Source organism: Trachymyrmex cornetzi, unplaced genomic scaffold (assembly GCF_001594075.2).
Source record: "Trachymyrmex cornetzi isolate Tcor2-1 unplaced genomic scaffold, Tcor1.1 scaffold719, whole genome shotgun sequence".
Lineage (NCBI taxonomy): Eukaryota > Metazoa > Arthropoda > Insecta > Hymenoptera > Formicidae > Trachymyrmex > Trachymyrmex cornetzi.
This window is the reverse complement of record NW_017300047.1, coordinates 779,992-802,138: the sequence shown is the minus strand read 5'-3', so window position 1 is coordinate 802,138 and position 22,147 is coordinate 779,992. Positions and strand designations below refer to the sequence as shown.

At 33.6% G+C, this 22,147-nt stretch overlaps 3 protein-coding genes across 3 annotated transcripts in view; 2 read left to right on the top strand and 1 right to left on the bottom strand.

The window, feature by feature from the left end:
• The first annotated feature begins 2,519 nt into the window (after nucleotides 1-2,519).
• LOC108767690 (tctex1 domain-containing protein 1-like) lies at nucleotides 2,520-10,499 on the top strand. Its single transcript, XM_018517674.1, has 4 exons — nucleotides 2,520-2,581; nucleotides 2,729-2,862; nucleotides 4,033-4,226; nucleotides 10,052-10,499. Exons 1-4 carry the CDS (start codon nucleotides 2,572-2,574, stop codon nucleotides 10,215-10,217), a joined length of 504 nt encoding a protein of 167 aa, XP_018373176.1. The 5' UTR covers nucleotides 2,520-2,571; the 3' UTR covers nucleotides 10,218-10,499.
• On the top strand, nucleotides 7,872-9,638 carry LOC108767689 (jerky protein homolog-like). The gene has a single exon (XM_018517673.1). It carries the CDS (start codon nucleotides 8,020-8,022, stop codon nucleotides 9,625-9,627), a length of 1,608 nt encoding a protein of 535 aa, XP_018373175.1. The 5' UTR covers nucleotides 7,872-8,019; the 3' UTR covers nucleotides 9,628-9,638.
• A 5,844-nt stretch (nucleotides 10,500-16,343) lies between the features above and the next one.
• The window catches only part of LOC108767685 (inactive rhomboid protein 1), a 17,165-nt gene continuing 11,361 nt past the window's right edge, over nucleotides 16,344-22,147 (bottom strand). The window contains exons 5-8 of the mRNA XM_018517665.1: nucleotides 21,416-21,606; nucleotides 20,938-21,234; nucleotides 20,464-20,617; nucleotides 16,344-17,131 (exon numbers count right to left, since the gene is read on the bottom strand). Coding sequence (XP_018373167.1) covers nucleotides 16,700-17,131; nucleotides 20,464-20,617; nucleotides 20,938-21,234; nucleotides 21,416-21,606 — 1,074 coding nt within the window. The 3' untranslated portion in view covers nucleotides 16,344-16,699. The remainder of the gene's footprint in view (nucleotides 17,132-20,463; nucleotides 20,618-20,937; nucleotides 21,235-21,415; nucleotides 21,607-22,147) is intronic.

The following is a 22,147-nucleotide window of genomic DNA, read 5'->3' as shown; positions in this document are numbered from 1 at the left end:
AAATAATAATATAAAATAATAATTAATTATTTTTGAACTTTTTGAATTTTTTTTAAATTTCTGTACGTACTTTTTTATTAATTGTGAACGGATTTGTATCATTTAAAATTATCGGTCCATGTATTACAAATTTTTATCAATTTCTTGAATATCATCTTTTTTTGGCCATTTGAATTCATCTAAATTAGTACACAAAAATTTAATTTTGCTCATATTTTGTTTTACATGTAACACCCTTCCTATATACCATCCTGTATCATAATAAATAGAATAATATTTTTCGCCTTCAATCTTTAACTCTTCACTTAATGTTTCGTTCATAACATTCTCAACATTCATGTTCGTACCACGAACTCGATATAATCTATCATTAGATAATCTAGTTTTATTTTGATACATCCAACAAAGTGAAGACTTTCGTACAGTATATTTTTTTTCCATTAACATTTACGTTTAAAAATAAATCTTTATTATTTTTTGTATTATATCTACTATAATCTTTTAAATTTGTTTGAATTTTAAATATTGATATATCACTTTCTAAATTTTCAAAATCTTCGAATTTTTCATTAGCAGATACAGTATCATTATTTTGTTCTTGTATAATATTATCATTGTCCTCTTCTTCATTATTTTTCTCTTCATAAGTGAAATGCCGAATTTTGATCATTTCAAAACTTTCCTTTATTTTTTCTTCATTCATGTTCATTTCCAATTCTACTGCAATATTTAGTGCATCGTTTTTAGCAGTATTCAAAATATGTAAAATTTTTTTTGTAGATGGAATTTCATCAAATTTTAAAACTGCATCTGAAGAAATTCCTAATCGATAATTAGGTCGATTTCGTAATAATTTCTTTTCTTTTGGCTCTTTTCTTTACAAGGACTATATATATTTTTCTTATCACATTTAATACAAAATTTATTTGAAATATTTTCAAGTTCCTTGACACAGATATCTTTTAAATGTAACAATAGCTTTTTATGTCCATCAACAATCTTAAAAACTGACAGATTTTCTGACAGATTTTTATTGTATATTCCACATATAATTTTCTATTAATTCATTTTCATTTAAAAGTTTAATTTAAATCTTCTTTTACAAATCTTTCTAATTCTGTTATGCAGATATCATCTAATTTTGAAATTGATACAATATTGTCATAGCCTGCATAGTTTAAAAGTAATTTTACATAATTTGGTAGTTTTGTTTGGTAATTACTTAACATTTTATCAACAAATTCGTCCATTTTTAATCTGAAATTCGAAATAATAATCTCAACAATAAAAAGTATTACTTTTTTATTGCGAATTTACTGCGCATTTAATTTTATTGCAAAAACTTGAGAATAGCCATCTCGGTCTTTTTGGTAGACCTAACCTCGTAGGGTAATGCACGATTTTGTGATTTTCTTTCATGCTATTATGTTGGTTAAAAATACAGGATAAACAATCAAACTTTGATTTTTCGCCCTTGTCTACGAAAAGGCCGGAATAACTACTCTGAGGTTTATCTCTAGTAACATATCCTCGTCGCCGATTTATTTGAAAGTGAACGAACCGCAGCCGGTTCGTCGCGTCGCGCGTTTCGGGAGTGCCTTTCAAGTAATCGGACTCAAGTTATAGTCCGCGCGCGATTATAGTTTATTATTCGCGAGTGTGTTACGCGAGTGTCCTGTGCGAGATGTTAATCATATTCTGAGAGGAGGAGGAGGAGGAGGAGATCTGGGAGAGACATCAGGCATTGGTGGAGCAATCTTGCGGTAAATTATTTTTTACTAGCCATAAGAAATGGGCGAATCACAGTCGCTTATTCTTCTCGGCTTCGACTGTAATTGGTCAGTTTCTTACGGCAAAAGGCATAAAACACCTATTGTAGATCCGGACTTATTGTAGAAGGCCCATTAAGCCCATGACACGTACAAGAACGTAAGGCCGTAACACGCAAGCAGTAAGTGAATTGACCAATCACAGTAGAGACCGTAAGGCCAGTAGCGAATCCAATGTTACGATTTCCTTACTGATTACGTCTTACGGACTTACGTTTTTCTATGTGCTCCCGGCTTAAAGGGCCGTCTACAATACACGGAGTAAGAAGTAAGAGTAAGAAATTGACCAATCACAGTCGAATGTGAGAAGAATAATCGACTGTGATTGGTAATTTCTTACTCTTACTTCTTACTCCGTGTATTGTAGACGACGCCTTATAGTCATATTAATTCCGGTAATGCGAACGTATTGGAGCGCTTTGGGCATGTTGGAGCGTGCGACACGAACAAACTTCTAATTAACAAGTTGTATAAAGTGGGCTTTGTTCCAAATTTATTGCCAACACTGAAAATGCTACAATTTACGTAACATGCACTATAGATTTCCAATACTGGCAGTCACTTTTGGAACAAAATTGCCGAGATAGGTCGACGATAAAAATGAATATATGCGGCAATTTCAAGGAAGTTAAAATTAAGAATGAATGAAATTTTTGGAAGTTATTTTAATTGCTATTTGATATACGATATACATGATTTTATCAATTATTTTATATTTTTAAATAGAATTTCTTCAACAAGCATGAGTACAAGTGAGTTTTAATTAATAATGACTTAAAAGATTGAAATAAAATCTCAAAGTTACAATATGTATTAATAATAATTATTATAATAATTAATTTGATACAAATAACAAACGATAATAATAATTGGATACTGAATATATTATTAATTATCAGTGCAACGATCCATGTCGAAATCATGGTCTATTCTCCGTAGAGCTGTTCGATCCAAAACCTATATTAGTAATTTATCCCTTACTGGAATACCAAAGTCAAGCCTATACTTTCGCATTGACAAGAGCGGCTTTAAGGTATTTTACATAAAAATTACTCAACGTTCGGCAAGATAAAAGAAAATTTTGCGCAGTTTATAAAAATGTATAACCCTCGAAAGTTATAATGAAAATAAATAAAAGATTGTATTGGTAATGATAATAGGTCATATACTCGTAATGCATTTAAAATGATCATAAACTTTATTAAATTTATAGAATAGATAATGACCACAAAGTCTTCTAAAGGATGACTGAATTGTTATAAAGATATTTTTTAGTGAAAGTATATAGTTGACGAAAAAATGGCTAAAAGACAACAGATGTACTGCTAGTTATTTTATAGCCTTATCCATATGATTAAAGAATAACTACTTTGGATATCTTTTGGTCGTCTTTAAGACAGCTTTTAATTTTTATATTTTGGCACATATAACGTTTAATAACATTGAATTCCTAAATTAATTTTTACACACACCGATATGAAATTGCATGACTGAAAACATATATATCCCATTTTTGGGTCTTGCAATGTTTGCCGGTGTTCTATGTGCCAGAACCATTATCTTTCACTCTACTCGATTACAAGAAATAATTTATTAGTGTTCATTAGAATATGAATAAAATTTTTCATAATGCTGCACCTTTTATTCTATCCAGGGTACTTATCATGAAACATGTCGGAATGAATTCCGATTGGAATTATTCCGTTTTCTCTAGAAAACACAATAGAAATCTGGGGAATAATTGAATAATTCTAATCGAAATCCATTCCAATTTTTCCATGATAGATGCCCTGTATAGTTTTCAAACTCGATAAACTAAATTCCACCACGTCCGCCTGGTAGCGATTCAGCGTACTACTCGCGAATGAGTGATAAAAAGTATAACGGAAAGATATCTTTTTCATGTTGTCTTTTTGGCAATACTTTTGCTTTGCGAAAATGACAACCATAGGAAAATGACGAAAAGATGTCTTTTATAAGTTGTCTTTTCGACGAAATTAAAAGGTATCTTATAGACATCTTTTCGTCTTGTTGAAAATACAATCTAAAAAAGATGTCTTTTCGTCATTTTTTAGACATTTTTTTCGCTTTGTCGGAAAGGCAACTTAAAAAAGATCTTTTTTCGTTATCTTTTAATATTTTATGCTGTTTGGATACATAATGTATGTGAGATTTTAAATTAAAGTAGATGGTTATCTTTCAGACTCCGAGGTACCAAAATACTTATCGTTTGGAGGCTTGCAAACCTTTCAAGAGTGAAATTGTTGATACGATCTTAATTGATGTGATGCAGGATTATTTAGTCGGTTTAAAATATCAATCTCAAGTTTGCATGCGGATCTGTCAGAGAATGTCGGAGGAAGTGCGCGACAAAATTTGTAGGGAGTTTTACGATCGGTAATATATTGATTAATTAAACAAATATGTTATAGCAAATTAAATTAGACGCACTAAGTGCGCGACTAGTGCACATTAAAGTCCTTACAAAAATTGATATAAAAATGTCTGTTTTATATAAATATAGAATTGAGTTTTATTAAATCGCGAAATCTTCAATGCACTTTATTGTATTGTTTGCGGTTTTATATTTCTCAAATTATATTTATATTTATATATATTTCACTTTTACACTCTCAGATAGATTAGTGTGTATATATAACAGCTTCAATGCGCATCAGTAAGATCAAGATATCAATCATGTAACTTTTTCTTTAGAACGAAAACATGAAAAACGAAAATTTTTATATATGTATGCATGTACATATACACTCATGCATACAAAAAATTTTCATATTTTACATTTTTGCCCTAGGGAAAAAGATACGTAAATGATACCTTGAGATCTGTTTTTTGTGGCTGACTAGTATACACTTTTAGAACTTAAAGTGAGAAAAGTATATTGTATTTGATATTTATCGAAAGTACCTACGAGATACTATTAAAGACCATTGGCCTTGGACAAATTTTCGTGACTATCAATGAAGCCCTAGGGGCCCAGTGATTGAAAAATGATGACATTACTAATAATTAATAAAAATTTACGATTATAAACATAAATATTTCGATAATTTATTATTAAATTTGTTATTATGTAAATGCTGTATAAATAAACACGCATACTTTTATAATTAGGGATATGCACCGGATCATGAAGTTATCGGATATCCGAGAAGATAATTTCTTTGAGTCGGATATCCGACATTTCCGGATATCCGACCGGATTCCGAGAAAGTGTCTTCTAAAAAAAAAGTCTATAGAGAAAAAGATTGTAATGTTGACAAAGGCTGCATTCAGTAGGCTCAACAGTTGAATGAGCGCTCGCTGTTATTGGTGTATTCTTTTAGATCATCCAATCAGCATTTTAGATCTAAAAAAATATATCAATAGCAGCGAGTGCTTTCTCAACTGTTGAATCCCCTGAACGCAGCTAATGTATAAGATATTGTAGCATCATGATTATTCTAGAAACTTGTTTCTAGAACATTTGTATAAGAAAAATTCAACAATTTAATGATATCACATTTCAACCGGATATATTCCCGGAACTGATGATATCCAACTATCCGATCAGATAGTAAAAAATGCCGGATACTTTCCGGATATCCGGTGCATCCCTATTTTAATGTTATATCTTATATATTCTCAAAAAATTACAATTTTTTCTCTGCATTTTTTTCTCGATTGATGATCAAACTTGGACGTGATAACATTAAAAATTACAATTTTAAATAAAAATCGAGTATTATTAAGTTTTAAACATATATACATGTCTACGAAACTAATAAATTATGAAATTAGAATCGTATTATCAATTTCTTACGGTTAATTACTTAGATTTTACAGACACGCGAATTTCCATAAGCGCCGATCGTCTTTATAATAGTACCTCGTCGATATCGAAAGCGAGAAAGAGAGTTCTAGTGCAATCTAGTGCAGAAACAGAAAACAGATAGGGACTTCGCACAATAAAAGAAACAGGGAATAGAAAACAGAGAATAAGAATTTCAACCTATCAGAAATCATGTATTGTGGAAAATACACAGTTTCTGATAGATTAAAATTCTTATTCTCTGTTCTCTGTTCCCTTTATTGTGCGCAGCCTCATACAGTACGCACTAGTGAATTCATTTTATAATTACGTAAACTCAGAGAGAAATCTGAGAGAGGACATAACGATCCAAAACCTGTAACCGCAAAATGCTGCCCTCTGACAAAATGAATATAAACTACATAGCAACGTCTGCTTCTATATGTAGCATGATTATATGAACCAAATATCGATTTATCATCTTCAGTCTTGAAAAATAGACGATGTACCCTAAGGATGAAGTCCCATGAAGCGTATTTGCCGCGTATCGCGTAACCGTATAATCAATCAATAATCAATAAAACGTGAAATCACAACAGCGGATCGCTTCTGATTGGTTACGCGGTAAATACACCTCATGGGTATCCAGCCTTAGGGTGCTTACCCATGCAGCGGAATAGCGTAACGCGGAACGAGAGCAGAACCAATCACAAGCGTTCCGCGCCAATTGCAATTGGCATTATGGCTCCTGCACATGGAACGCGGAAACGTTTGTCGCACGGCAAAACATGATGCGGCAGCCAATAAGCTTATAGCTCCTAACATGTTTATTGGTTACCGCGTCGCATTTTTCCGCATCCAGTGTGCAGAAGCCATTAGTCGCGGCGCTTGAGTCAGTTCTTTTTTCCTGTCTCCTTCTCTCTCTCTTTCTGGTGTCTCTACTTACGTAAATAAAAGTGGACCAATTTTGCGTTTCGAGTTAAGTTTCGATTCTCGATACACGCGGCGCTTGTACACTTTGTAGTCCTGCGCATAATGAGTGCGCCGTAGGAAAAAGTGTCACGAACGTAACTTAACTTTAATCTTCCTTCATGACGAAGATTAATCGCATACAAAGTCGCCTTTACGGGGTTATTTTTTTCATTATGCGCAGGACTACAAAGTGTACAAGCGCCGCGTGTATCGAGAATCGAAACTTAACTCGAAACGCAAAATCGGTCCATGTTCTGAGGGCTGGCTAGGCTGAGTCTCCTTAGTCTTTCTTTCTGGTATAAACATATACATGATATGTGTATTTAATTAATCATTTTGATGGGGTGGCATCCAGTTGGACACTGCTCAATTGGACACGAGCCACTCACAGCGCTTGAGACTACAAAGCTCCTAAGCACCGGTCGCTGTGATTGGTAGTGTCCAATCGAGCCGTGGCCCGTGATCAATCGGGATCACCCCATTTTGATGCATATTGTACCAATTTAATACAACATTCTTTGAATTACATCGCTGAAATTAAAATAATTTAATAGAAAATTACTAGTTAGTATGTGTATCAAGTGCACGATGTAAATTAGGCCACTGTCTTAAGATTATAAGATCCTGCGCACAATAAGGCCATTCTACATTGGTCGTATCATAGTGTCGGAAGCGTCGTAAGCATCATACGACTTTAAAATTGAAGCATCGGATTGGCTGAAGCAACAAGCTTGTGACTTGCGACATCTACGATACGACCAATGTAGAATGGCCTATAGAAGGAATAAGGAATTAGGAATAAAGAATAAACGATTTTAACCTATCTCAGAAATCGGGTACATCGGAATACACGGTTCCTGATAAATTGAAATCGTTTATTCTTTATTCTTAATTCCTTATTCCTTTTGTTGTGGACAGGGCCTAAGTCAGCTTTCTGCTAATTTTTTTATATTGCAATTTATAATATAAAATTTTTTTATTGGTGGCATACTGAAAAATGTCTAGGCTTTGGCCGATATGAATGGACATGCTATCGAGACGTGAACTAATGGCATACTCCGATTATTTAATACAGTAGAACCCTGATTAACCGACCTTACGTTATCCAACTCCTGGGTTATCCGACTTTGTTATCGATCGTAGCGCTACCGTACAGTGATGGAAGACGCGGCTTCTCTGAAAGATAGATGGAAGGGGTACATACACAAAAAGAGGCATACATATGTGTGTCAATGTGCGCTAGGGGATACGTACACAAAGAAGGGGATGACCTATGTAGTGATATATACGTGCTTCTTTGTGTGTATCCCCTCTACCTATTCTTTGAAGTAGTCGCGTCTTCCATCCGGTATCACTATTTCAATGTATACGCCATATCTGTTCGTTTCATTCGTCCTGTAAACACATGCAATGGCTCCGAAACGCAAAAAAGTCTGTATTCCACTTGAAACAAAACTTCGAGCTCTTAAACGCATTGATAGAGGAGAGTGTCATAAAAAGGTTGCTGCCAAGTTTGGTGTTGGGCGAGTCACCGTTGGTGACTGGATACGCAATCGTGCGAAATTGATGGCATGGAAGGAGAAAACGAAATCATCTAATGAACGTAAAGCAATGAAGTTTACAGAACACACGAAAGTGGAAGAAGCATTATTTTTATGGTTTGTGCAACAAAGAGAAAAAGGTGCTCCAATTTCAGGATCAATATTACAAGCAAAAGCTTTGTCACTATATTCGCATTTCCCAGACGAAGCTGAGAAAGAGGAATGTTTTGCAGCCAGCAATGGCTGGCTTGATAGATGGAAAAAGAGATATGGTATACGACTTATGCAATTTAATACTCGTGGAGAAAAATTCTTTGAAGACGATGACGTTGTGAACGTTTTCAAAGAAAAGTTCAAAAAAACGATCAAACGAGGAGGTTATTCATTGGAACAGATTTATAATTGTGACGAAATAAGTTTGAATTACAAAATGTTACCTAATAAAATCTTGGCATGGCATGAAGAATCATTAGTTCCGAGTAACAATCGAAGCAAGGAAAAAATAACCATATTAGCATGTAGTAATGCCTCTGGGAATCATAAGCTGCGTCTTACGGTCATTGGAAAATATGCAAATCCTCGGGCATTAAAAAATCTAACAACCTCAACAATGCCGGTTTACTATAAAAACCAGAAAAATATATGGATGGATACTACGATCTTCAAATGGTGGTTCCATAAACAATTTGTACCCAAGGTTGAGAAACATTTGAAGAAGATGAAACTTCCGAGGAAGGCCATTTTGTTTATTGATAATGCACCTGCACATCCAAACGCGGCTATGCTATATGATGGCGATATCATCGTGAAATTCTTTCCAACTAACGTGCAGGCATCATTGATCCAGCCCATGGAACAAGGTGTTTTCGAACACTTAAAGCGGCTATACCGATTTAATCTCTTAACATTTCTTTTAGAGGCAAGTGAAAGCGGCCAAAAATTGACCGATAGTCTAGAGAAAGTCAACTTAAAGAAAGTGGTGTTTTGGATAGCTCAATCATGGAAGGAGATAAAACCGGAAATTATGAAAAAGTCATGGAATAAACTTTTTAATTTTTCTGAGAAAGAAAAGGACTTGGAGAATATCGACTTACCTAAACAAAAAGAGGAATTACGAAATAAATTATTTGAAATGGCAAAGTCCCTCCTTGGACCGGAACGAGTTATGGAAACAAACATTGAAGAATGGATAACAGGCGATGACAGAGAATTAGATTATACAGATGCAGAGATAGTGGCCCTTGTCGAACAAAAGTCTTCAGAAGAGTCATCGTCAGAATCTGATGAAGAGGTAGTTGAACCGATTGAGCGGAAAATTTCTCACTCCGATGCTGTGTCCGCCCTTAAAATTGTACTGGCATACGTAGAACAAGAAGAGGCAACATCATCCGACGTGTGCACGTTGAAAAAATGGCGAGATATTGCAGCGAAAAACAGATCAGCAGCACTCCGAGAAACTAAAAGATCTAAACCATAGAGAATTCACATCCATATATATCTTTACTACATATATATATATATTTATATATTTGATCTTCCTATATATATGTATATTGTATCAACGAATTATATTTCAAAAATTATTATGTTTAAGATTTTAAGAAGAACAGAATTGACTGTACTTAAAGATGTAATTAAAGAACAGAATTGAGAGAGACTATGTTTTAAGATGTAATTAAAATCATTTCTATCTAAAATATTTGTTTTTTTAATAAAAAAAAATGATCTCCTTTTCATTAGTTAAATAATCGAAGTTCTACTGTTATATTTTATTTCTACTATTATATTTTAGTTGTGTAAAAGTGTACTTTCAAAATGTTTATTATTTATGCTATTTGAGTATTAAAAATCCACTTTTTATCTGAGAAACTGTTTCAGCCTATTTTTATTGCTGCTTCCAGATACAAAGTTGTGGTTATTATGTCGATCATCCAAAAGTTAGGACAAAACGTGCAAATAAATTTTGGTAAGTTATGGGACGTTCAGAGAGATACGTACTCAACTCATATAGTTGAAACTGTAGAATTTGCTGCGATGGGTCTCGTAGTGGGGACTTATTACGAATAAACAAGTATTTAAAAAAAAAAGATCAGTGTGAGGGCTTTTGTAATGATGAGCAATAAGTCCTTAAGCATAGATTAAACCAAAATAGTGTTTTAGACAAAATTTAAAAAATGAGAACGTACAAATAAAATTAATTAAAGACGAATTAGCGGAAAAATATGTTGTATGCATAATAATTAATTTGATCGAATGTTCGCCGATGTTATGCCTGAAGAAAGAATCATTGATCCACACTCACAATTAGATCACGTGTGTTTCATATTTTTCTTTATTGTTATTAAATTAATATATATATCATTCGTATATATATATTTATATATTTATATGTATTTATATATTTATATATTTATATGTGTATGTATATAACAGCGATAAGTACAATAATAATGTTATTAATAATAATCGAAGGATACCGATGATTATAGTGAGAACCGAGGGTAAAATAATTATTGCAATGATATTAACAATGGCAATCATAATAATGATAATGATGGTGATTTAATAATAATAATAATAAGTTGATCGATCCTTTTAATTAATACAGTCGTATATTCCCTTAAAGTCCGTCCTTAATACTTATATCGCGCTTTTATAGTTACAGGGATACAGAAAAATAATACCGCGCGGCTGTGGTGGAATGTTCTTTTTTTAAGTCGTATATAATATACATATATATGTATAATATTTATATAAAAGAGGCGCGAGAGCCTTAATTAATTAATTACAAGCTAGCGCCGCCGCCCGTTTTATTTACACCGCAAAAATTAAGCGAATTTTAAGAAAAAGACGTACAAAAATCCATTATGCGAAATTGAATCATTAATCTTTGAAGTCACAACTCGATATGAATGTAACGCAAAACTTCTTGCGCTTGCATGCTCGCCAAAACGCAAATTTTTTTAAAATTTTGTAAGAGTCCCAAACCTGTAATGTTTTACTTCATATTCTTAATTTCGTATTTTGCTTGTCAATATTCATGGAAAAATTCACAGAAATAGAAGAAAATTTTAAAATATTTTCCCATTTAACGGACTGAATGGTTACAATGTGTGTTTTAATAAATCGGAAGTACAAAAAATAGCCCCAGTTGTCTACTAACCAGCTCAAACTTTTTCGAAATCAAAATAGAATACAAAGGGATGAAAAAGCACTGTCGAAAAGCGTTATGTTAGACAACTTCAATAAAATGTTGGAAAATGTCTACTTAAAAATAGTACGACTAAGTGTTTAGCCGTGATTCTTAATTATAAAAACCAAGATTCTTATTTCGCAAAAGAGAATTTTCGTGAATCCCCCTCGGAATTCGCCTATCTTTCGCGGAGTTTCTTCGTAATTATTAGGATTAATCGTAACTTTACTTACAATCCTACCTGCCGATCAATTTTACACGCACGAGCTGCACTATGTAGATCCTTGGTCCATTTTTGACGCATACGTTTATTTACAAGGGCGGTGATTCGCCTCATCGCAAAAATTACAAGTCAACCGCGCGATCGGAGATTTGTGGAGCTTACCAAAAAAATTTTTTTGCTTTATCCTTTTGTAAAATATAAAATTATAAATAAAACAAACAAATATATATATACATATTTTTTGTTTTCATTACGAGTTGATGGTAAAGAATAATAAATGAATTCTTAATAATTATATAAGGCATTTATCGTAATTTGTAAGTTTTAGATAAGTGTAAGAATTATCGTAAAGAAAAACGAAAAGTTAGATAAATAAATAAAAAGAATACATACAAGTTCGTAAAATAAATCTGTTTCCAAAAATTTTCTGGTTTAAAAAAATTTTTTAATTACTAAACATTTACAATGCCTCTCTTTCGGATAAATAAAATATTATCTATTATTATTTATAAAGTGCCAAACTTTCATTGGTACTATATATATCATTATAATGATCTTTTCAAACTTTTGGTATCTTGGAAACTGTATGCTAATTAAATTAAAAGAAAGTTTGAGAACACGGTTCTATTCAAAACGTAATTCTTTGAAATTCTATCCCCTCTTCACTTACTTATAATTCAAAAATTATTAAGATTCTGTTGGATTATTACAAATTCTCTATTTGACTTCTACAATTGATAGAGACATTGCGCAACTCTTAAAACATAGATTGAGAGAGACTCATACAACAAATTCAAAACTTTTGCCATGTGCAAATATAAGATACATAAAATTAAAAGGCTTGTTTGATCGCGCAATTTGACCGTGATTTTTGGTTTCTACAACAACCACAATCGGGATGAAATTACCCTCTTTTTTCCCTCTTTCTCACTCTCTTCTTCTCTTGCCTCCGCGAGGGAAGGCGAGACATTCCACCTCGCCGTGATCGGTATGGAATTATCGAAAGTTCTCAATTTATTTATCTCCATCATGTGTATACGTGTATGTGTATATGATCGTTTATATGCACTTTGTGTACATCGTACGTGTATGTATGTGTGTATGTGTATATGTCTGTTGCATGCTATTATCTGTATATAACACATTTACAATAATAACAATACGTTGCTCGTCAATGACGATCCACCTTAACTCGCGTATGTATACGTTTATATTTATAATATTTATATATATAATCCGAAAAAAAGTTTAATAGGGTTATCGATCACCCCACACACGCGCGCGCGCCCATATACACCATACAGACGCACACACGCACGCACGCACAGATGCACTCACTCACTTACTTACTTACTCACTCTCTCACTCACTAACTCACACGCTCACATGCACACACGCACACTGACTCACACACAGAGGAACATACACGCAACTTCCTCTCTGTTTCATTCTCTTCTGTTTCTTCGCTCGATCATCGCATATCACAAAGTTTCCAAATGTATAATTTGGATTAAATGCTGGAGCAATAGCAATGACAATCATAGTAATCGGTATGATGATGCTTGGAAATGACGTTTTTGTTACAGTTATGGTTGCAACTCGCACGTATACGTGTTATGTTAGTGTATAATGTATAACCCGGCGAAATGCAAAATTTGGCAAAGCATCACCGTGGACGTTGCACAGTCCTTTCAACTACTTCGTAAAAAAAAAGTATAAGAATTATGAGATTAAAAAAACAAATTAACAATAATTAGCATATATATAGAAATGTTATATGTGGAAGAAGATAAACGTGTGTGAAAAAATTTTTATCTCTAATAATCTCAATCGCAAATATTTTTGTATCTATTGAATTTTAGCATTTTCCTATTCAATATATTTCCTCGAAATTTTTTTGTCGTTTAAACCGAATAATAAAACAAGTGCTCTTGCACTTTTCGAATCGACGTAATCGTATTTAAGCATAATTTTAAAATTTTGTGCGAAATTAATTGTAAGATAATTTATATAATAAAATGGAATATACGCGCGTATATGTACACTACCCCCGAAAAATTTCCGCATATTGCTATTTCTCGTTATTTTAAGTATATTTAAGTATATTTAAGTAAATAAGCATTTGATTATATTTTAAAAACAATGATTTGCTGATTACAACTGTATTTATTCTGCAGTATGATACAATCATCTTTGATTTAGTTCACAATTAGTAACTGCGGCAAGTTTAAAGCTTCAAAAATTTCGTTATCATGTTCGGAAATTTTTCGAGGGTAGTATACATACACATGCGATAAGTGGAGTAAAATAGGGATTGAAACTTGTATGATTTTCCGCTACTACACGTAGATATGGAGAAAAAGCGCTTCCATTTTCATGTAATGTTAACACCGGAATAACACGGTTTCAATCCCCAGAACAAAATCGTCAAACTATTTCGCGCGAATGTCTCGCATATCTGTCTCTTTCACACTGCCTCTCTTCTATTCTCTCACATTCTCTTACGCTGTCGTCGCAAATATATATACAGACTTCGAAATTGATCAAGAATTCTAATATTCGTGCCTCCCTATCTCTCGTTCTCTCTCACGCCATTATAAAAAATTGATTCGTTTCGCCTTAAATCGTTAACACTTTCCTTCCGCTTCCTCTGCCTCAGACCTCCCCTTCCCTCCTATCCTCGATGAGGGGTTAATCATCTAGATACCAACCAGAATACAATAATTTCTCGCAAAATTGCGCGCATCTCATATTTTGTTGTAGGTTACAATTTTGTAATATTTGGCATTATCAAAATATAATGTAAAATTTGTTTTATTTAAAATTATATTAAAATCTTGAATATTAGAAAAAGAAATTTTTAATGTCGTATTTAGTCATATGAACCTCGATGTTAAAATATTGCATAAGATTGCATTAGTTATCAATATTCTTATTCTAATTAAATAATTAATACTGTTACATAATACTATTAATAATATTAATAATTTCGACAAAAAATAATAAAATTAGTTTTTGTTAAAAAAATTAGAATCGCCAAAAAATAAAATACAAAGTAATTAAATGGTGATTAAAATAATTTAAAATTTCTATTTTAAATAACTATTTAATTATAAATTATATACTTTACAATTATGAAATTCATGTAATTGTTCTTGATGTAAAAATCCGTCGTATTTAAGACGTCTTTTGTAATTTCTGTTAAATATCAGTATATAATAAAAATTAATTCTTTTGACTTTTTGAGAAATGTTATTTTATTAATATATAGTTAAAATTATACATAATAAAAATAAAAACACTTCTTTTGATTTTTGAAATTTTATTTTATCGATATATGAATCATAATATTTTATGCTAAAAACTATAAAACATTTATTTAAAACATCTGTCTGTCCAATAAATATGTAAAGTTATTTTTATCATTTAAAAATACTATAAAGCAAGAAAAAATGTTGTTAATGTTTTGATGAGAAAATTATGTATCTCTCAATTTCACTTTTTTTTTTACAAATATACCAAATTGAAATTCGCGAATGTTTCGCACGATCGAACGAGTATTTGATTGATATCCATATGATGAACGTTCATCGATCGTTCCTGCAGGAAGGCTCGCGGCCATCGTCATTACGGCCGTCGCGGTGCTACGAAAAATATTTCCAAGGTCAAGCCATCACAGATAATAGTTCCGGATGTCGGAGGTGCGGGGGACTATATCGTGCAGAGACGAAAGACGTGCGCACTTTCAAGGTTCTCCCTAAAGTTAGCTTACTAAAGTCGTTCTTACAATGGTAACAAGACTTGATCCTATTTACAACTGGCTCTCTTCTTTCATTATCCTGTTAACACCTCGAGGAGATGGATGCTAACCGTGCCAAACTCTGCGAGATTCCAAACAATCCATGGAGCATCTATTCGTCATCGTCACGGGACATCTAAGACCCGCGTATATATTTACACTCCGTCGGCGATTCAGAGTTCTGGGCTCCCTCAAGGCCCGCTGGGCCCCAGCCAGCTCACATCGGGAGCCACTCACTACGCTGGGACTTAATAATGTTAAGGCATCGTCGTGCGTATCGACGAACACGAGTTCCTCTCTAACGTTCGTTGGCAGTAGCGAAAATGTCGGTCGGGATCCATCACCTTCACCCGCTCGATCCAGGCACTATCAAACCCCCATGTACCTGAACGCACCATGATATCACTCTTAATAACGCAGAACGATCGAAAAATGATCGTGGAATTTTCAAAGTTAGGAAAATTCGGAAACTCTAGAACTTTGAAGGTAGAACTTGAGTTTGCGAAATTTCAGAAGCTCGGTGATTCGAATAGTGTCATGGAAGCGCAGAGAGAGTTTTCAAGTAATAAGATTATCTTCAAGTTTGCGGTCCACAATTTTGCAACTAGAATAACGCAAATCTGATGATCCTCGAAGCTCGACGATATCATTAAATATTGATTGAGGGCTAACAAAACGTTTATTTTCATTTTTCCTCCAGTTTTATCAAAGAGATGAATTATCCTTCTATTTTTTTTAGTTTGTTTAGAAATTCAAGATTTATCGTATGAGATTTTTTTCCATTCCTTTGTTTTTACAATGAAGGAACACATTTATTACTTTTTCCTTTCGTTTCTTCTTGAAACCTGAAGAAACGATTTTTTTCTGATATTTCTTCCAGTTAGAATTAGGGAAAATTTTTATTGACTTTCTTCCAATTTCTTCAGGAATCCCCCAAAAATTCATTACATTTAGCTTTCTCAACAATTCTGCGTTTAATTTCTTCAAAAAATAAAAAAAATTTTCATATTTTTTGAAGATATTTCTTAAAGATTCGACAAATATCTTTTCTGACTGTTATTAAAGAACTTTCTTCTGCAGCTTCGTACAATTAAGACTTTTGACGATTTTGAAGATTTTAAACTGTGATTAACGAAAAAGTCTTTTTTCATTCAGCTCCGATCAATCTTGTGGCTTCAGTCGCATCTTTGGGAGTCTACGAAGAGCATCGTCAGAACGAGCGCGGCGAATGGTAATGGCATAATATTGTAGTGATGCGTGCGATGATGAGGAGCGTAAAGTCGGGGGCCGAGCGGAATAATTTCGCGCTCAACTGTGAACCGCGGCTCCGTATGTCATACTGGCTCCTCTCGCTTGAAATTGATGTTCTGGGAGGCGCAAAAGTCACGGGTGAACGGCACGCAATTGAACAGTTTGCACACTTCACACTCGTACACTGGTACATTGTAAAAGAGGGCGAGTAACAAAGCGAACAGGCCCACAATCAGAATCATGCAGACCCAAATCAGTAAGATCTTCCGTCTACGGTCGTAATGGCCAAATGAGATAAAGGGCATCAGTGCGTAGGCCGCCAAAAAGCCGAAGATGAAGCCAAATAGATGCGCGTAATTATCTATCCATGGCAAGATACCCAGCGTCAATAGTCCCAACAGAATCAGGATCAGCTTGGATAATGTGCGACGCGGGTGCTTCAGCATCGGCCAGCAATGCAGCACTTCGACCACCAGCGTGGCAAGCAGAGCGAAATGTGCGCCGGCTGGACCAACCTATAAACAAAATGAATAATATTAACAATGTTATTGATGCGTCCATCTAAAAAAATGATAAATTAACTTTCACAAATAGGCGTTAATCGATTTAATAAACTTTTATGTTTCATACATAGAAAGAAATAAGAGAAAGGGAAGGGAGGGGAAGAGAGATTTTATAGTAATATCTCAATATTAAACAGACAATTGGCTGTTGGCCAACTTCACTGATTATGACTTAAAATCGCTTAGAACTTCTGACTTGCGGCTTATTGTAGAAGGTCCATTAGACTTTCGTATTCTGCATATTCTCACGCGAAGAAGAAGACGCATATGTCAGCAAGATTATCGTGTGTGAGGTTATATTTGAAGGATTATAAAATCGCATATCGCATGACTGTCTACAAAGCATCAACATGAAGTGCTATGTGTCAACATGAAGGGTGTAGGCAGAGAAGTAAAAAGGGCCTTCCATTTCATAGGTAATGCCCATTCCAGTGTATATATAGTTCAGTGCTTAAGAGCTGGCGAAAACACCATGGTGCAGACGATACCTAGGGGAAGGCCTGGGCAAAATGGACGCCCTAGGTAAAGCGAATACCTTTTATTTTCGCTTATCTATTTGAGATTGCGCTATGAGTCTGTAGCAGTTGAAAGAATGACCGACCAGCGATAGTATGAAACGACAATGATTGCGTTCGTTTGTGTTTAATAGAGACTTATAGAAAATTGAGTATTTTCTTGCGATTTTTCCTTAGGTACATAGCTTAATTATTATCTGTAATTGTTCCTTAACACCAGTGTAAATGATTTTTTATAAGAATTCTGTGTCTAAACGTGTATTCGAGGTTAAAAATTTTCACTTAGTACTTCAACTTATTTTAACCTTTCCAAATTCACGCTAGGTAGGTCCTTTGGGCAAAGCGGATGATCCATTCTCTTTACTCGGGCTACGGTCCACTTGACCAAATTTATTATCAACTTTTTAGTACTGCATTTTCTTATTTTTACCAACATGAGAAAATATGGTATTAAAAAATTCTGAAAAAATTCTCAGAACTTTATGAGAAAAAAATAAATGATTTTTGTCTCTTGCAGTTTTTCTGTAAAGTTGATAGTATTTGAGTAAAAAATTATTCAAGACCAATATTTTGCAATTTTTAGTAATTAATATCTTGTTAACTATTGCGAAAATTGTAAAATAGTAAAAGACTTTTCGACTCAGTTTAGTCTGCTCTATCTACACAAAAGTGATTGGCAAAAAAGTTTGGGACACCCTGTATACACACAATATTCCATTTTGAAAATAATAATATTCCAAAAATTACGTTGTCTTTTTTGCAATTTTTTCCAAAACAAAGCAAATATCTAAAGGATTTTTTTTCTTAGTTTATACAGGATATTTCTTAAATAGCGGACACTAATTATATAACGCTATTTCTGATTAAAAATTGAGTCGAAAAGTCCTCTACCATTTTGCAATTTTCGTGATAGTTGATTGGGCAACTGGATACGCGCTTATTCGACAATACTCAAAAATTAATATTTCGTCAATCATTGCGAAAATTGCAAAATTGTAGAGGACTTTTCGACTCAATTTTTAATTAAGAATAACGCTATATGATTAGTGTCCGCTATTTAAGAAACCTTGAATATCGATTCCTTATACGCTACAAATTTGACCATTTAAATTCGGGACATCTTGTATATACCAAGGTAGCCAAGCATGATTTAGCATATGCGACAAACTAATGTACCTACTGCAGTTGTTGTGAAGTTGCCGTCAATTTGCTGATATCGAAATCTTATGTGCAAACTGAATTAGCAATATAGGAGCAGGGATGGGAAGTAACTCGTTACTTGTAACTTACTTGTAAGTTACTTTTTTTCAGTAACAGTAACTTAACTTCGTTACTTTCTTTCCATCTGTAATTATAACTTAACTTAGTTACATCTTTTAAGTATCTACCCTGATAGCACAGAAGAATTTCTGTAATGTTGCACGAACATAACATTGAAACACTGAAACCATCGCAGTAACGTTGCGTAATGTTTCTGAGAAGTCTCTGCAAGATTGAGGCAACGTCAAAATGTCCGCTTCGATCCGCAAGAAACGTTTCTGAAATCTTACGGAAATATTTATACAATCTTTCAGTGATATTGATGCAATGTACTCTTTAGTTTCATCTGCAACCTTGCAGAAATGTAAAAAAAAATAACATATACCTATTTCACTTCAAGTTCCAAAACTGTATACTGATTCAGCCACAGAAAACAGACCTATGGGCACACATGTACGACGACGAAGTTTACGTACGTTCATCGATCAAACTTTCTGTGCTATCAAGTAGTAACTAATTTAATAGTTACTTTCATAATTATTTTATATATTTTAAACTTATTTGTCAATTTAGTGTGCGGTAGTGTCCACTTGGCGCTACAAATACTTCGAAACATTTGATTAATCAGAAGAAAGAAATTTAATTAAAGCGTTCAATGAACTCTTGTACCTGTTTGGTCTATATTTTGGGATTAATGGAATCCGCCAATCAAATACAAGACCGTTCAGTGAACGGTTGTAGACCATTTTGGATTAGTGCTGGAATTTATTTGCAACTCTTAGCCGAATATAAAAAGAATTTTTTTTTATAAAAAACATTGTATATATGTGTTATTTCATATTCATATGTGTTTATATTACTTTAACGAAAAACATTTTTGCAATACAATTTTCTTATCTTTTTGAATAAAATTGTATAACATGTAAATGTAAGCCAGTCTTTTTTTTTTAATTGTCTTAGGCTGCATTACTCTGATGATTCCGCGTATCATCCTTGTTTAATATTAGGTGAAAAACAAGGGTAAAACGATACATGAAGGCAGTTGGATAACGTTTCTTAATACGGCCCTAATAGTATCGATACTACTAGTAAAAATTCCGATGAAAAAAGTAACTTAAAGTTACTTTTTCAGTAACTGTAACTGTAACGAATTACTTTTTAGAGTCAATAACTTGTAACGGTAATTAATTACTTTTTGAAAGAGAAAAACTGTAACTGTAATTAATTACTTTTACAAAGTAACTTTCCCATACGTAAATCATATGTGTGCAAGTCCTATTGAGTCGACAAAACGCGATGACTATAGGATCCTTTTAATGTCCACGTCATAATATACAGATATGAAGATATATTCAGATATATTAAGTGGGAGATAGATAAGAGAGAGAGAGAGGAAGGTAATTTTCTAACTTTCTTCTCTAATGACTCGTAGACGGATACCACGTCCACATTTAACAAAAGTACATTCTGTTCGAAGTCACCTTCATCTATGATAGTTTAAGTACTTACTTCTGCCCTGTAAGGGACAAATATTGCGCTGGCCAAATTCCCAGCAAGAGCACCAATAAAATAGATCAAAGCGATGCGCAACGAGCCTGTCAGTTTTTCCAAATCTCTCATCAGGAAATATTGGATCAGCAACGTAATTATCAAATGGACGATTCTGAAAAAAACGAATTTATATTGAAATAAATACATAAATCAAGAGTTCTTGCTTTTTAAATTAATTTATTCGGACTAATCAGTTCATTTTATTACGTCTTAATAGGAAAATAAATGTTCTTTTTTAATTGAATTAATGGCAAATTGATTTTACTTACTGAGATAAATTTAATGAAATAAACTTCTAAAAAAAAATTTTTGTTATTAATTAATATGAAATCAATCACACATAAATTTTACGATTAAATAAACGCATAAAATTAATACATTTTATATCTTCAAAATAAATTTCAAAAAATGCAATTTGTCATCAATTATTACCCGGCATGAAGAAAAATGGTGGTAAAGAGTCTGTAGAACTGATCTGGCCATTCCGGATGCAGGAACGGTATCATTCCGCAGACATCGTGCAAACACTCCACCTGGGAGCACAGGGACGCTTCCTCGTGAAAGTAACCATGGACAAAATCGCAGTACTCTTTCGTGGTGATCCGACACATCCCGTGAATCCCGATACAACAAGGGTGACCGATTACCTCGCACACCATATGCTCCGCCATCTTATCCTTGTAACGACCGATCGGAAAATTGGCGTTGCCCCGTTGACCCCCGTTTTTACTGACAAAAATTTTTGGGTATTTTTCTTTTTTGCAATCATTTTAATCATCGCGAATAACAGTTTTATTTTCACAAACTTATATATTTCCGCAAATGGTTTTGTTTCGTGTGAAAGTATTTTATCATTTGTACTTTGAAAAATTCACGAATGAATATACTTGGAAGATTGGAAAAAACTCACCTGAAACGTTGGTTAAAGGGATTGGTTTTCCGACAAATTGGCCACTTGGTGATGTCGTCTGGCCACTCGTAAGGTGCGATGCTTGCCGGGGCATCGCAAAACTTAGGATCCAGCCCACAAACTGATCCACTGATGCGACCGCCAGGCCCGCTGTCTCCAGGTCCCCACTTCTTCCAGGTCGATATTGTATTCTGCGAGGGTGAATATAATTGCAATTAATTTCATTGCTAGCAAAGAGAGAATTTCTAAGACTTTATAATATCATTGCGGATACATTCAGCAAAAGACATAATAGTGGTAACAATTATAAAAATGACAATTACACAAGTTATATCAAGATCAATTAAAAGAAATAAATCTATTTTCGGTCAAAGCGGATCTTAGTGCTTAAATATTTATAGTAAATTTATATACATATCCAATTCCACAAACTGCGCACCAAAATTTTTTTCAATCTTAAAACGTAAACATAAAAAGAACTAGAGTAGAAACATCACATTTAAATTAATTAGTAAATATTACCGAAGTCTCAGTGGTTAAACGGTAAGAATTTCTACACGGAATATGAAAGATAGTCTGCCAGCTGGCAGATGGGACAGCGGCTGATCGGAACAATAAAAAAAATAGTATATTCATGCTATAGCAGCAAAGTTGATATTTTGTTTTCTCTTTATTGTCCGTCAGCGTGCTGTCAAGACGATACCAGTCTCTCTCTCTCTCTCTCTCTCTCTC